Source organism: Salvelinus fontinalis, chromosome 5, assembly GCF_029448725.1.
Source record: "Salvelinus fontinalis isolate EN_2023a chromosome 5, ASM2944872v1, whole genome shotgun sequence".
Lineage (NCBI taxonomy): Eukaryota > Metazoa > Chordata > Actinopteri > Salmoniformes > Salmonidae > Salvelinus > Salvelinus fontinalis.
The window spans coordinates 10,389,433-10,404,735 of NC_074669.1; the positions used below are offsets into that span (position 1 = coordinate 10,389,433).

The window sequence follows — 15,303 nt, forward strand, 5'->3', positions numbered from 1 at the left end:
AAAGGAGTGAGAAAATAAGAGGGTGAGGAAGAAAGAGGGATATCTAAAAAGAGAGAAATATGCAGAGAGAAACCAAGACAGAATTAGGATAGAAGAAGGGATGAAGATAACAGAAAGAGTGCGAAAGAGAAAGCTCAATATGAGAGCTAACGAGGGTCGGCTGCTTAGGCGAGCCAGTGCTGTGTGCCGTGTGTTAATTTATTAGCCTTTCCTGCCGGCTCACCTGCTCACTCGCCTCCCCTTCGCTCCGAGCACTAACGAGAGACGACAGGGGTGGCCCTTACGGCCCAACGCCAGGATGTGATCATTAGAGATGGAGGGGAGAAATGTCAAACTATCTACTCACACACACACACACACACACACACACACACACACACACACACACACACACACACACACACACACACACACACACACACACACACACTTCTGCCTGCTGTCGCTCTTCACCAGGGGGTTGCCACCCTCTCAGAGCAGTCCTCCACCTGGGCAATCTCATCCCTCTGTTTCTACATCCTCCTCTCTTTCTCCTTGTCTTTCGTTCACTCCACTGTCATTTTCACTATCCATCAATACATATTTGGTTTATGTCTTATTTTTTAGCTTCTTTATTGAGATCCCTGTGTGGCTCTAGATCATTGCTGAGACATGCCAGTGGTACCTCATAGATACTAAAGGTATTTCAGTCTTCATACAGCTTGTGTGAAACACTCCAAAAATAGACTTGCATATTAAACAAATGTCTCATGAATGTGTGAATATAGAGGGAAGGAAAGCATATGAGAGGAAGAGAGAGAGAGAGACATGACATTTGAAATGTCTTTATTCTTTTGTAACTTCTGTGAGTATAATGTTTACTGTTAATCTTTATTGTTTATTTCACTTATCTACTTCACTTGCTTTGGCAATGTTAACATATGTTTCCCATGCCAATAAAGCTCTTGAATTGAGAGAAAGGGGCAAACTTAAAATCAGTCAACCAAATCAAACGTATAATAGAATGTACAAACATTCCCTCACACCCTTACCCAATCAAACGTATAATAGAATGTACAAACATTCCCTCACACCCTTACCCAATCAGATTATGGTCACCCAGACCGATCTCTGCCCATTGCAAACACATTAAAGGCCTCAGTTCATCACATTATTGCAGGGTTGCCAGATCAATAGCTGGGAGAGCCTAATCAATGGGTCTTCATGCAGAGCATGGATCCAGCGAGAGGCATCCATAAATCTCTCTCTCTATATATATGAGAAACAGATTTCAGCTTTAGATTTGTCTTTCCTGAAAGAGGATGTTTAACATCTCGCTCGCTCACACACTCAGAGTACTGTCTTTTATACAGGCAAGGCCAAGGTGCACAACCACAGGAGTCAAGAGTCCATCAGCCATGAGATTGTGCTAAGAAGTATACCCCAATGCATTGTTCAAGGATCATCTCCTCTCCATCTACTAACCATTAATGGACGATACACAAAACTGATCCAAGACCTGCTAACAAGCACTGTGTTATCTGCTAAGTGACCAGCAAAAATGGCATTGGTGAATAGCATTGGTGAATAACATTGGTGAATAGCATTGGTGAATAGCATTGGTGAATAGCATTGGTAAATAGCATAAAAGGAACAATGGGCCAGAAGGTTGCTATGGAGATGAGCCAATTGTCTGGTGTCTGCAGGTCTCATTATTGTGGGAACACCATTAGCTTCTATAGACATTAGGACTGACAAGAACAGGCCTTAATCAAATTTACGGGAGAAATCAGGTCTAATTGAGTTCTTCACACAGCACATTATCTTAATGGGTGGCAATGTAATAATGAACAACACACATTAGCACGATTCTTTTTGCAATAATTCTGAGGATAAACGTTCTATTCATCAACTAGCTAGGAAGTGGGATTGAAGTCATTTAATGGTTCCTGTGATTAGCCTCCCATTTTCATGTCAAAAGAAGCTGCTCTACTCCCAGTACTAGTAACAATGGCATTTATTTCAAAATACGCCTTCAGATGAATAAGCCTAAATGGTTTACAGTTTACAAAGACAGTAACCACTGATCACACCAACATATGCTTACTAGTTACAGCCACCGCTTACTACTAATTGGTGCCATGGAAGACCCCCTGGAAAAAGGTGAAGGGGAGGGAGGACACCCTTGCCTTAGTTGACAAGGCCATGGTGAGGGAGAGCACGCTGATTAAAAATTCTCATCAGCCAATGACCTATAAGATGCGCATTCAAAGAGACCTGTGATTAGCTGGAACCACCTGAGTTAAGGAAAGTGATCAAGGAAAGGACATTAGACTCACGGTTTCTGTTCCAATATCCCCACTAGTATACCACATTGGGCATATTGCGTCTTGATTATACAATGTATCCTAACATGAATAGTTTTGTGGTTACCTAGGCAGCACTTCAAACAATCTAGAAATTGATAACAATTAAATGTTATGTAAAGGGCAAAAAAGTGTGCGCGCGTGTGTTTGTGTGTACGTGTATGTGATCCAATTCTCACCTGACAGGCATTGTACAGCAGCTGGTGCTCAAACTTCTTGATGCCCAGAATCAGCTGGAACATCTCGTAAAGCTGCTCCTTACTGAGTATCAACTCGGACACGGCACTGAGGTGCATCCTCTGGGGCTGGCGTCGTAGGTCCTCATCCCCCCTGTAGATGGCGTCGTACTTAGCGATCCAGGAGCTCAGCACTGTCTCTTTGCTCAGGCCGTCGATCTCGGGCAAGCTGCGCACCCGGCGCTCAATGTTCTTCTTGAAGACGTCACGGAAGTCGCAGGCCGAGCAGCCGCCACTCTGCACCATCCTGGATACCCGCTCACTGTTCAGAAAACCCTGCACAGGAGGAAACCAGGGAGTGTAAGGATCCAGAAGTAAGCAAGACTAATGTAGCGCTGCTAAGTTAATGTAGCTATTTAACCCTTTACACTGGTACCCGTATACGGGTTGAAAATGGCAGAGTTGGGCACTGATAAATGCCTACATTGGAACACAGTGGTTGTACAGTAACATGCTATACTTGATGTCAGAACTCTGGGTCTGCACTTCACAGTGCTGTATGGGATTTGACTGACAGCCGTTCTGAACTTGAGCGCGACAAGCAGTTGCTCCCATCCATCATGCTAATTGGGAAACTTTTGCTACTTTTTTTTAAGTCTGAGTGAGGGAAATGCTGTAAATGAAGAGGACTCTATGTATTTTGGAAGATGAGATGTTAAGGATTATAATACCGTTTTGATTCCAAATGTGCACTTTACATTTCCATATCATAAAACTCATGTCATATAGTGTCAACGTTTATGATCCCTATGTTTGATGTACAGTTACAAGATGACATGTCGTCATACCCTGGGTTATTCTGAACAGAATGAGCCTGTTTATCCATTGTGAAGAAAATTTGCCGCTGCACATGCACCTGAACACGCTCATGACTCCTTTCTATGCGCACCAAAATGATGATCCATTTCCCTGAATTCCATTGTGAAAGCCTAAACACCCTTAACTTAGCTAGTCATGTCGGCAATAGAACAGGCTTTCAAATGATGCCCACCTAACCCAGATTGCGATTTATAATGGACCATTTTTGGATTGCATAAACAACAGTAATTGTGTGATGGCAGGGATGCAGGTTTGTGTTCCAAACAAAATAATTACAACTGTGTTCGCTCTAGTTCCTCAATGGCACCACTAGCAGAACAACAAAAAAAGCACTTCATAGTTGAAGGCTCTTCTTTGAGTCAGAAATATGAATTGAAATGACTTAGGAACTGTGTACACTTTGGAGGTGTGTGACCACTTGGCGACACCATTTAGTCCTCTCACTCAAACCCTTGTCATTTTGATTGTCTTATGTTGCACTTACAGCACATTTTCCAGGAATATTCGTATCATGTTACTAATGTATTTTCAGTATACTAAATGTAAAATGCAAAAAATCAACAGTGTAAAGTTTGGATTCCATCTTGTGTCAGGTGAACTGTTGTGGCCTCAACTTTGGTCTAATAATTTCCCATAACCTCCTAAATGTTCCCTTTCAATTGCTACCATGGTTATGCATATGCTTTTCATATTGCTTCTGTAAGAAATATTTCAATTTAGCCCTATCCATATATAGGCCAATTTGTTGCCATTGGTGCACTTTGTTATAGTCCCTGATAACCTTACCAATGACCATTACTCCAATGGTGCATGACTCCAGAGTGTGACCTCCACTGTTCCCCGGGCGCCGAAGACGTGTCGATTAAGGCAGCCCTCCGCACCTCTTTGGTTCAGAGGGGTTGGGTTAAATGCGGAAGACATTTCAGTTAAATCCATTCAGTTCTACAACTGACTAGGTATCCCCCTTACTAGGTATCCCCCTTTCCCTTTCTGTGTTGCATTTCTGAGAAACAGTATTTCTTTGCATCCCACTATGTACACGAGATACAAACATGAAAATAATAAATTTTGATATACAATACAAAAATAACTTAATATGGAACACAAGTAGATCAAGAAATTAAACAATAAAACAGTGTAGGTTGATTTAGCTCAGGATAATCTCCTTACATGGGCGCCAGTGGTATTAAACATGGAGGTTTTATGTCCAACTCAGGGCAGGCAGAAGATGTTTCTTCCTCAGGGCTTTAACTGCAAACTGACTCAGATTCTGTCTGCTGGTAGTCATGACGCCTGGGAGGGGAGGATGACGGTACATGAAGTTCATGTTTTAAGGCTCACTCAAGGGTCTCGTCTGGATGTAGCCATTAGGGAAGGCTAATCTGTATTTGTATTTATGATGGACCCCCATTAGCTGCTGCCAAGGCGGGTTGTACTGGCCTCTCTGCTTCAGAGAAGCTCCTGACTCTTCACATGGTGTATGAGTGATATAACCCAGGCCCTGTGTGTCCCCAGGCGCTCTCATTTGTTGACCTCTGCAACCGTAAAAGCATTGGGTTCATGCATGTTAACATCAGGAGCCTCCTCCCTAAGTTTACTGTATTCACTGCTTTAGCAAACTCCGCCAACCCTGATGTCCTAGCCGTGTCTGAATCCCGACTTAGGAAGGTCGCCAAAAATTCTGAAATTTCCATCCCCAATTACAACATTTTCCATCAAGACAGAACTGCTAAAGGGGGCGGAATTGCAATCTACTGTAGAGATAGCCTGCAGAGTTCTGTCATACTATCCAGGTCTATGCCAAAACAGTTTGAGCTTCTACTTTTAAAGATCCATCTCTCAAGAAATAAGTCCCTCACTGTTGCCGCTTGTTATAGACCCCCCTAAGCTCCCAGCTGTGCCCTGGACACCATATGTGAATTGATTGTCAAGGAAGATGGCGCCGGAGGAGATGGCTGCCGTTTTACGGTCTCCTAACCAACTGTGCTATTATGTGTTTTCTTTACGATATTTGTAAATTATTTCGTACATAATGTTTCTGCAACCGTATCTTACGGCAGAAAAGAGCTTCTGGATATCAGGACAGCAATCACTCACCTCGGATTAGGCAAAGGTTTTTCAACAACAAGCAGGACTCACACGATATTCTCCAAACACCCCACAGTGCAGACATCCCAATTATTCGCAAAAGGAAGCGACGCAGAGGACGAAGTGCCGGACGCTTCGTCCGAACCCGCAGAAGCCGGGATCTCTTTGTTTGATTCCGTTCCGGAGGGACGGCTACGGCATCTCTTTGTTTGATTCCGTTCCGGAGGGACGGCTACGGCATCGCTTTGTTTGATTCCGTTCCGGAGGGACGGCTACGGCATCTCTTTGTTTGATTCCGTTCCGGAGGGACGGCTACGGCATCTCTTTGTTTGATTCTGTTTCAGAGGGACGGCTACGGCATCTCTTTGTTTGATTCTGTTCCAGAGGGACGGCTACGGCATCTCTTTGTTTGATTCTGTTCCAGAGGGACGGCTACGGCATCTCTTTGTTTGATTCCGTTCCAGAGGGACGGCTACGGCATCTCTTTGTTTGATTCTGTTTCAGAGGGACGGCTACGGCATCTCTTTGTTTGATTCTGTTTCGGAGGGACGGCTACGGCATCTCTTTGTTTGATTCTGTTTCAGAGGGACGGCTACGTCATCTCAGTGAACATAGAGCTACCAGAGTGGAAACAGCAGATGGAGATGAATCACAGCTCCTCGTGGGGTGTAATGGTGCGGATCAAAAGCACTTTGCGTTGGGAAAACACAAACCAACAAAACAAATGTGTTTGTGTCGAGAGAAAAGACATTTCCTGAGCCGGAGTGAGATTTCAGCATGGGCGGGGGGGGCTGCCTAATCTCAAGGACAAGTTCCTCTGAAATGCAGTCAGGAAGAGACCCAGGCTTCAGGAAGATAAATGGAGTTAACTGGTTAAAGGTGGGTAGATGAAGGTGCCACTGGCATGGACTGCTAAAGTGGGTAATCTGGTTAACGAAAGCCAAGACAACTTCCTTTATTTGAATCGCAGTTAGGTGAAAGAAGCAACAGTCAAACAGGAGATACACATTTTGCAAGACAAAGAGGGAGGAGGTAGGCTAACAGATGTGTCACTAGCGGATATGTTTGCTCGTGACTGATTGGTTTAAATTCAAGCTTATTTTGTGAGCCTGGTGCGATGCAGAGCGAGGCAACGAGGTGAGTTTGGCTAATTGTTCAGTGATTCAACGACGGCTGTGGGGGGGACTTATGTCACAGTACACTGAGTATACAAAACATTAAGAATGCCTGCTCTTTCCAAGACAGACTGACCAGGTGAATCCAAGTGAAAGCTATGAAGGGGAGGAAACAGGTTAAAGAAGGATTTTTAGCTGTGTACGCCATTCAGAGGGTGAAATGGGCAAGACAAAAAAATGTAAGTGCCTTTGACCAGGGTATGGTAGTAGGTGCCAGGCGCACTGGTTTGTGTCATGAACTGCAACACCGCTGGGTTTTTCACGCTCAACAGTTTCCGTGTGTCAAGAATGGTCCATCACCCAATAGACATCCAGCCAAATGACGCAACTGCGGGAAGTATTGGCATCAACATGGGCCACTTTTGAGACCTTGTAGAGTCCATGCCCAAACAAATTGAGGCTGTTCGGAGGGTAAAAAGGGGGATGCAACTCAATATTAGGAAGGTGTTTCTAATGTTTGGTATACTCAGTGTACATTATGTCAAGCCTCAATTCCAAGGGGTGTCAAACCAAGTGGCTAAAGGTTTTCAACCCTCCCTTGTACTTGATTGATTAGTTGGAACTCCCCTCCCCTCGTTGTCTTTGTGTCCAATTTAAGACCTAAGGAAATAAAAACCAGTAGACCCACGGCTGTCCAGGAAATACGTTTCAGACCCCTGCTTCTTCTCCACCAGAAAACCAGTTTAGAACCAGAAAATTGTCATTGTGATGCTAGGCGACATGGACCAAAATCTAAAGAATTGATGCAGTAATGATAAATAGAATGATAAGTTTATAACAATATGCATCAGTTTATTATTATTATACTTTAAAACTACCACTGGTTTAATGGTTGTAGCCATCAATTGTCCCATTAACAATCACCCATATTAGCAAACTTATTTCATTTCAAACTTCACATTTCTCTAGTATAGGCTACTTATCGTAATGAACGATATCAGCAAAATGCCTGCGATAAGTGATCGGTATGGTCGGTGTTGATCATTTTAGGTATATCATCCCAGCACTACATGTGCCATATTTTGCCCACTAGGAAGAAGGTGCCAATAATAGTCAACCATTATAACCCTTCAATGTGCATATTATGTTGTATACATAAATGGAAGCACTAAAAAACTATTCCATGGTTCAGTGACTTATGAAGCAGCTTACTGATAAGACACTCGTTATCTTGATAGGTGTTCGAGATAGTCTTGTTCACCTAGGATACGAATAATGTGTGTGTGTGTGTGTGTGTGTTGCTAACATCAATGAAGCAGACCCCTTTCTTCCTCGTTAATGCAGCCCAACCCCAAGTCAGCACGCTCCTTTATCACAGCGGCAGGCTGAGCACCCAGGAAACTGTTGGATTTAGGGCAGGGGGCATCCCAAAAGGTCACCCCTGTCATGGTCATGGTCCCTGAAAAGACTCAACCAGCAGGGCCTTGCCAAGCCTACTATCCCTCCCTCCCTTCCGGCCCCACCCGTAGATCCCTGGTCGATGAGACTAACCGCTAAACAAAGCTCCACATTCAAACAACTTAGCTCCGCATCTGTGAGGGAAGCATCAATAAGCATCTCTAAGAGAGATCAATCCAGTAGAGTTGGAGGAATTCCAGAAGAGGGAGATGTTTACACATAATTGAAATTGACCTAAATGTGATCTCATTAACCGGAAATACTGTACACTGAGTGTACAAAACATTAGGCACACCTTCCTAATATTGAGTTGCACCCCTTTTGTCCTCAGAACAGCCTCAATTCGTTGGAGCATGGACTCTACAAGGTGTCAAGGGTTCCACAGGAATGCTGGCCCATGTTTGGCAAATCTGACCACAATTCTATCCTCCTGATTCCTGCTTACAAGAAAACATTAAAGCAGGAAGCACCAGTGACTCAGTCTAGAAAAAAAAGTGTTCAGATGAAACAGATGCTAAACTACAGGACTGTTTTTCTAGCACAGACTGGAATATGTTCCAGGATTCTTCCGATGGCATTGAGGAGTACACCACATCAGTCAGGCCTTTCTAATCAATTTGGTCCGGGTATCCTGGAAGGATATTGACCTCATCCCATCAGTAGAGGATGCCTGGTTGCTCTTCAAAAGTGCTTTTCTCACCATCTTAAATAAGCATGCCCCTTTCAAAAAATGTAGAACTAAGAACAGATATAGCCCTTGGTTCACCCCAGACTTGACTGCCCTTGACCAGCACAAAAACATCCTGTGGCGTTCTGTATTAGCATCGAATAGCCCCCACAATATGCAACTTTTCAGGGAAGTCAGGAACCAATATACACTCAGTCAGTTAGGAAAACTAAAGCTGGCTTTTCAACATACACACTGACCTAAAGTGTAGAGCTGCCGCTTTCAAGGAGCGGGACTCTAACCCGGAAGCTTATAAGAATTCCCGCTATGCCCTCCGACGAACCATCAAAACAGGCAAAGCTTCAATACAGGACTAAGATTGAATCGTCCTACACCGGCTCTGACACTCGTCGGATATGGCAGGGCTTGCAAACTATTACAGACTACAAAGGCAAACTTAATGATGGTGGTGGCTCGGTGGTGGCCCGTTCCTGTAGGTTCATGCTCTACAACATCCGCAGAGTACGACCCTGCCTCACACAGGAAGCGGCGCAGGTCCTAATCCAGGCACTTGTCATCTCCCGTCTGGATTACTGCAACTCGCTGTTGGCTGGGCTCCCTGCCTGTGCCATTAAACCCCTACAACTCATCCAGAACGCCGCAGCCCGTCTGGTGTTCAACCTTCCCAAGTTCTCTCACGTCACCCCGCTCCTCCGCTCTCTCCACTGGCTTCCAGTTGAAGCTCGCATCCGCTACAAGACCATGGTGCTTGCCTACGGAGCTGTGAGGGGAACGGCACCTCAGTACCTTCAGGCTCTGATCAGGCCCTACACCCAAACAAGGGCACTGCGTTCATCCACCTCTGGCCTGCTCGCCTCCCTACCACTGAGGAAGTACAGTTCCCGCTCAGCCCAGTCAAAACTGTTCGCTGCTCTGGCACCCCAATGGTGGAACAAACTCCCTCACGACGCCAGGACAGCGGAGTCAATCACCACCTTCCGGAGACACCTGAAACCCCACCTCTTCAAGGAATACCTAGGATAGGATAAAGCAATCCTTCTGCCCCCCCCCCCCCCTAAAAGATTTAGATGCACTATTGTAAAGTGGCTGTTCCACTGGATGTCATAAGGTGAATGCACCAATTTGTAAGTCGCTCTGGATAAGAGCGTCTGCTAAATGACTTAAATGTATGTAAATGTAAATGTAAAGGAAAGGACAGCCAAGAGTTGCCCAGTGACATGAGCCTACCAGACAAGCTAAATAACTTCTATGTTCACTTTGAGGCAAGTAACACTGAAACATGCATGACAGCATCAGCTGTTCCGGGTGACTGTGTGATCACACACTCCGCAGCCGATGTGAGTAAGACCTTCAAACAGGTCAACATTCACAAGGTGGCGGGACCAGACGGATTACCAGGACATGTACTTCGAGCATGCGCTGACCAACTGGCAAGTGTCTTCACTGACATTTTCAACCTCTCCCTGTCCGAGACTGTGAAAATGACTACCGACCCGCAGCACTCACGTCTGTAGCCATGAAGCACTTTGAACGGCTGGTCATGGCTCACATCAACACCATTATCCCAGAAACCCTTGACCCACTCCAATTTGCCGCCCCAACAGATCCACAGATGATGCAATCTCTACTGCACTCCACACTGCCCTTTCACACATGGACAAAAGGAACACCTATGTGAGAATGCTATTCATTGACTACAGCTCAGCGTTCAACACCATAGTGGCCTCAAAGCTCTACACTAAGCTAAGGACCCTAGGACTAAACACCTCCCTCTGCAACTGGATCCTGGACTTCCTTAGGTAACAACACATCCGCCATGCTGAACCTCAACACAGGGGCCCATCAGGGGTGCGTGCTCAGTCCCCTCCTGTACACCCTGTTCACTCATGACTGCACGGCCTGGCACGACTCCAACACCATCATTAAGTTTGCCAATGACACAACAGTGGTAGGCCTGATCACCGACAACAATGAGAAAGCCTATAAGGAGGAGGTCAGAGACCTGACCGTGTGGTGCAAGGACAACAACCTCTCCCTCAACCTGATCAAGACAAAGGAGGTGATCGTGGACTACAGGAAAAGGAGAACTGAGCACACCCCCATTCTCATCGACGGGGCAGTAGTGGAACAGGTTGAGAGCATCAAGTTCCTTGGCGTTCACATCACCAACAAACTAACATGGTCCAAGCACACCAAGACAGTCGTGAAGAGGGCACGACAAAAACGATTCCTCCTCAGGAGACTGGAAAGATTTGGCATGGGTCCCCAGATCCTCAAAAGGTTTTACAGCGGCACCATCGAGAGCATCCTGATGGGTTGCATCACTGCCTGGTATGGCAACTGCTCGGCCTCCGACCGCAAGGCACTAAAGAGGGTAGTGCGTACAGCCCAGTACATCACCAGGGCCAAGCTTCCTGCCATCCAGGACCTCTATACCAGGCGGTGTCAGAGGAAGTCCCTAAAATTGATCAAATGCCTACCCAGACTATTTGCATTGCCCTGGATTCATCTGGTCAGTATCATGGAAAGACCAGCTCAACCCGAAAACCAAATTACTTCACTTCTACTCAGGTTGCACATTTTGGGGAATATTCAGAGGTGGAAACTTTCTGTGGGAATTAACAGGAATATATGGGAATTACATTTAAGTCATTTAGCAATTAACCGAAATATATGCAAATTAACATTAATACAATTTAAATGTAGATGTTTTTTGCATTGGATATATTTACCATATCATATGGAGACAGAAACAAACCTTTTACCTTATCATAAGTAGACATAATTGCAAATGATTAAATAACTCCAATTGAAAATTTAAAAAAGTTACGAATTGAATTTTAATTAAATGAGTTGGCTCTTCATGTGGAATGATTTCACTGAACAACAAAAGCGAATATTAAATGATCTGCAATGATCCATCGCATCTCCCAAAAACATTATCAACATACATCTGTAAAATTATAGTCTAGAAACTAAAGCTTTGGTTGTCTTCCTCTCAGGCTTCCATTTCTTCTCCGTGGACCTCCTCAATGTCCAGCTCTTGAACATCAGACTGAGGCCTCATCTTCACTGTCACTTTCCAAACTTCTTGAGGATGGCTCAGGCTCAAAAAGCCTAAAATTTGCCTGGATGGCCACCAATTGTCCAACCCTTGTATTGGTCAGCCTGCTGCATGCTTTGGTGTGTGTGTGTGTTCCCAAACAAGGACCAGTTGCGCTCTGAGGCGGCTGATGTTGGTGGGATTTGGAGGATGATGGAGGCAACAGCGGAAACAGCCTCAGATCCACAAAGTCCCTTACACCAGGTGGCTGATGAGATATGTTGACATGACTGCCATATTGCATCTCCATCCCAAAGCCCTTGCTTGGAAGTGTTCTTCGCCAGACTGCCAAGAACCTTGCCCTCATCCAGGCCAAGGTGGCGAGACGCGGTAGTGATGACACCATAGGCCTTGTTGATCTCTGCACCAGACAGGATGCTCTTGCCAGCATACTTGGGGTTCAACACCTTTACGCTGGGGCATGTATGGGCTTCAGGCAGAAGTCTTCAAGCTTTTTGGTGTATTTCAGAACTGCAGTTTCCTGTGCTTGGAGCAACAGTGAAGTGGGCAGGGCAGTCCGGATTTATTCTCTTACATCTGCAAGCAGAGTCTGAACATCAGACAGGATGGCATTGTCTCACTCAATCCGTGCAATGGCTACTGCTATAGGTTTCAGGAGTTTCAGGCTGCTTACCACTCTCTCCCAAAATACATCATCCAGGAGGATCCTCTTGATGGGGCTGTCCATGTCGACAGACTGATATGGCCATTTCTTGGAGAGACTCCTTCCCCTCCAGGAGACTGTCAACATGATGACAACACCACCCCAACGGGTGTTGCTGGGCAGCTTCAATGTGGTGCTCTTATTCTTCTCACTTTCCTTGGTGAGGTAGATTGCTGCTATAACTTGATAACCCTTCACATACCTAACCATTTCCTTGTCTCTCTTGTAGAGTGTATCCATTGTTTTCCGTGCCATAATGTCCTTGAGGAGCAGATTCAATGCATGAGCAGCGCAGCCAATGGGTGTGATGTGAGGATAGGACTCCACTTTAGACCAAGCAGTCTTCATGTTCGCAGCATTGTCTGTCACCAGTGCAAATATACCTTCTGTGGTCCAAGGTCATTGATGACTGCCTTCAATGAAGAGACCTCTGTGTCTGTTGTCCCTTGTGTCTGTGCTCTTGTAGAATACTGGTTGAGGGGTGGAGATGATGTAGTTCATTATTCCTTGCCCACGAACGTTCAACCACCCATCAGAGATGATTGCAATACAGTCTGCTTCCTCTATGATTTGCTTGACCTTCACTTGAACTCTGTATCCAGCAAATGAGTAGATAAAGCATGTCTGGTTGGAGGGGTGTATGCTGGGCGAAGAACATTCAGAAATCTCTTCCAATACACATTGCCTGTGAGCATCAGAAGTGAACCAGTTGCACACACAGCTTGAGCAAGACATTCATCAGCATTTCTCTGACTACGTTCCTCCATTGAGTTAAAAAAAAAAAAACTATAGCTATTGCTATAGATAAGGTGTCTGATTCATCATTTTCACCTTAAATAGAAGTAGAGGGACTTTAGTCAGAGGTTGATTGTTGTGAGCACTGAGGGAACTTGATGCACTTGGCCAGATGATTCTGCATATTTGTTGTATTCTTCACATGCGATTTGGTACAGTATTTGCAAATGTATATAGCTTTTCCTTCTACATTAGCTGCAGTGAAATGTCTCCACACATCAGATAGTGCCCGTGCCATTTTCCTGTAAAGATTAGATTTTTTTTGTAAAAAAACAAATACAATTTGTAGTACAAATAGCTAAGCAGTTAGACTAAACAACTCCTTGTTTTAAAATGAAACATGTATGGAAACAGGTTAACTAACACTCAGTTAAGCAGGCTCAAGCAAGCTAAAAACCTACATGGTAGCAAAAACTAAATCATGACTAACTTGTTAACAAGTTCTGACAGTTAAACACTTTTCTGTAGGCTACTATTTACTAGTTATTAACCAAAAATCATGTCATATAAAATACACTGCTCAAAAAAATAAAGGGAACACTTAAACACAATGTAACTCCAAGTCAATCACACTTCTGTGAATTCAAACTGTCCACTAAGGAAGAAACACTGATTGACAATAAATTTCACATGCTGTTGTGCAAATGGAATAGACAAAAGGTGGAAATTATAGGCAATTAGCAAGACACCCCCAATAAAGGAGTGGTTCTGCAGGTGGTGACCACAGACCACTTCTCAGTTCCTATGCTTCCTGGCTGATGTTTTGGTCACTTTTGAATGCTGGCGGTGCTTTCACTCTAGTGGTAGCATGAGACGGAGTCTACAACCCACACAAGTGGCTCAGGTAGTGCAGCTCATCCAGGATGGCACATCAATGCGAGCTGTGGCAAGAAGGTTTGCTGTGTCTGTCAGCGTAGTGTCCAGAGCATGGAGGTGCTACCAGGAGACAGGCCAGTACATCAGGAGACGTGGAGGAGGCCGTAGGAGGGCAACAACCCAGCAGCAGGACCGCTACATCTGCCTTTGTGCAAGGAGGAGCAGGAGGAGCACTGCCAGAGCCCTGCAAAATGACCTCCAGCAGGCCACAAATGTGCATGTGTCTGTTCAAACGGTCAGAAACAGACTCCATGAGGGTGGTATGAGGGCCCGACGTCCACAGGTGGGGGTTGTGCTTACAGCCCAACACCGTGCAGGACGTTTGGCATTTGCCAGACAACACCAAGATTGGCAAATTCGCCACTGGCGCCCTGTGCTCTTCACAGATGAAAGCAGGTTCACACGCATATGTGACAGACGTGACAGAGTCTGGAAACGCCGTGGAGAACGTTCTGCTGCCTGCAACATCCTCCAGCATGACCGGTTTGGCGGTGGGTCAGTCATGGTGTGGGGTGGCATTTCTTTGGGGGGCCGCACAGCCCTCTATGGGCTCGCCAGAGGTAGCCTGACTGCCATTAGGTACCGAGATGAGATCCTCAGACCCCTTGAGAGACCATATGCTGGTGCGGTTGGCCCTGGGTTCTTCCTAATGCAAGACAATGCTAGACCTCATGTGGCTGGAGTGTTTCAGCAGTTCCTGCAAGAGGAAGGCATTGATGCTATGGACTGGCCCACCCGTTCCCCAGACATGAATCCAATTGAGCACATCTGGGACATCATGTCTCGCTCCATCCACCAACGCCACGTTGCACCACAGACTGTCCAGGAGTTGGCGGATGCTTTAGTCCAGGTCTGGGAGGAGATCCCTCAGGAGACCATCCGCCACCTCATCAGGAGCATGCCCAGGCGTTGTAGGGAGGTCATACAGGCATGTGGAGGCCACACACACTACTGAGCCTCATTTTGACTTGTTTTAAGGACATTACATCAAAGTTGGATCAGCCTGTAGTGTGGTTTTCCACATGGGTTGATAAATTTGATTTCCATTGATAATTTTTTGTGTGATTTTGTTGTCAGCACATTCAACTATGTAAAGAAAAAAGTATTTAATAAGAA

The 15,303-nt window shown here is 45.3% G+C and overlaps 1 protein-coding gene across 9 annotated transcripts in view; it reads right to left on the bottom strand.

The window, feature by feature from the left end:
- Nucleotides 1–15,303, bottom strand: part of LOC129855083 (calcium-dependent secretion activator 2-like) — a 240,038-nt gene that overhangs the window by 146,516 nt on the left and 78,219 nt on the right. For 8 of the 9 annotated variants that reach the window (XM_055922396.1, XM_055922395.1, XM_055922394.1 and 5 more), the window contains exon 3: nt 2,525–2,857. The exons of the other annotated variant lie outside the window; for it this stretch is intronic. In XM_055922396.1, the coding sequence (XP_055778371.1) occupies nt 2,525–2,857 (333 nt within the window). The remainder of the gene's footprint in view (nt 1–2,524; nt 2,858–15,303) is intronic. 9 annotated transcript variants of the gene reach the window in all.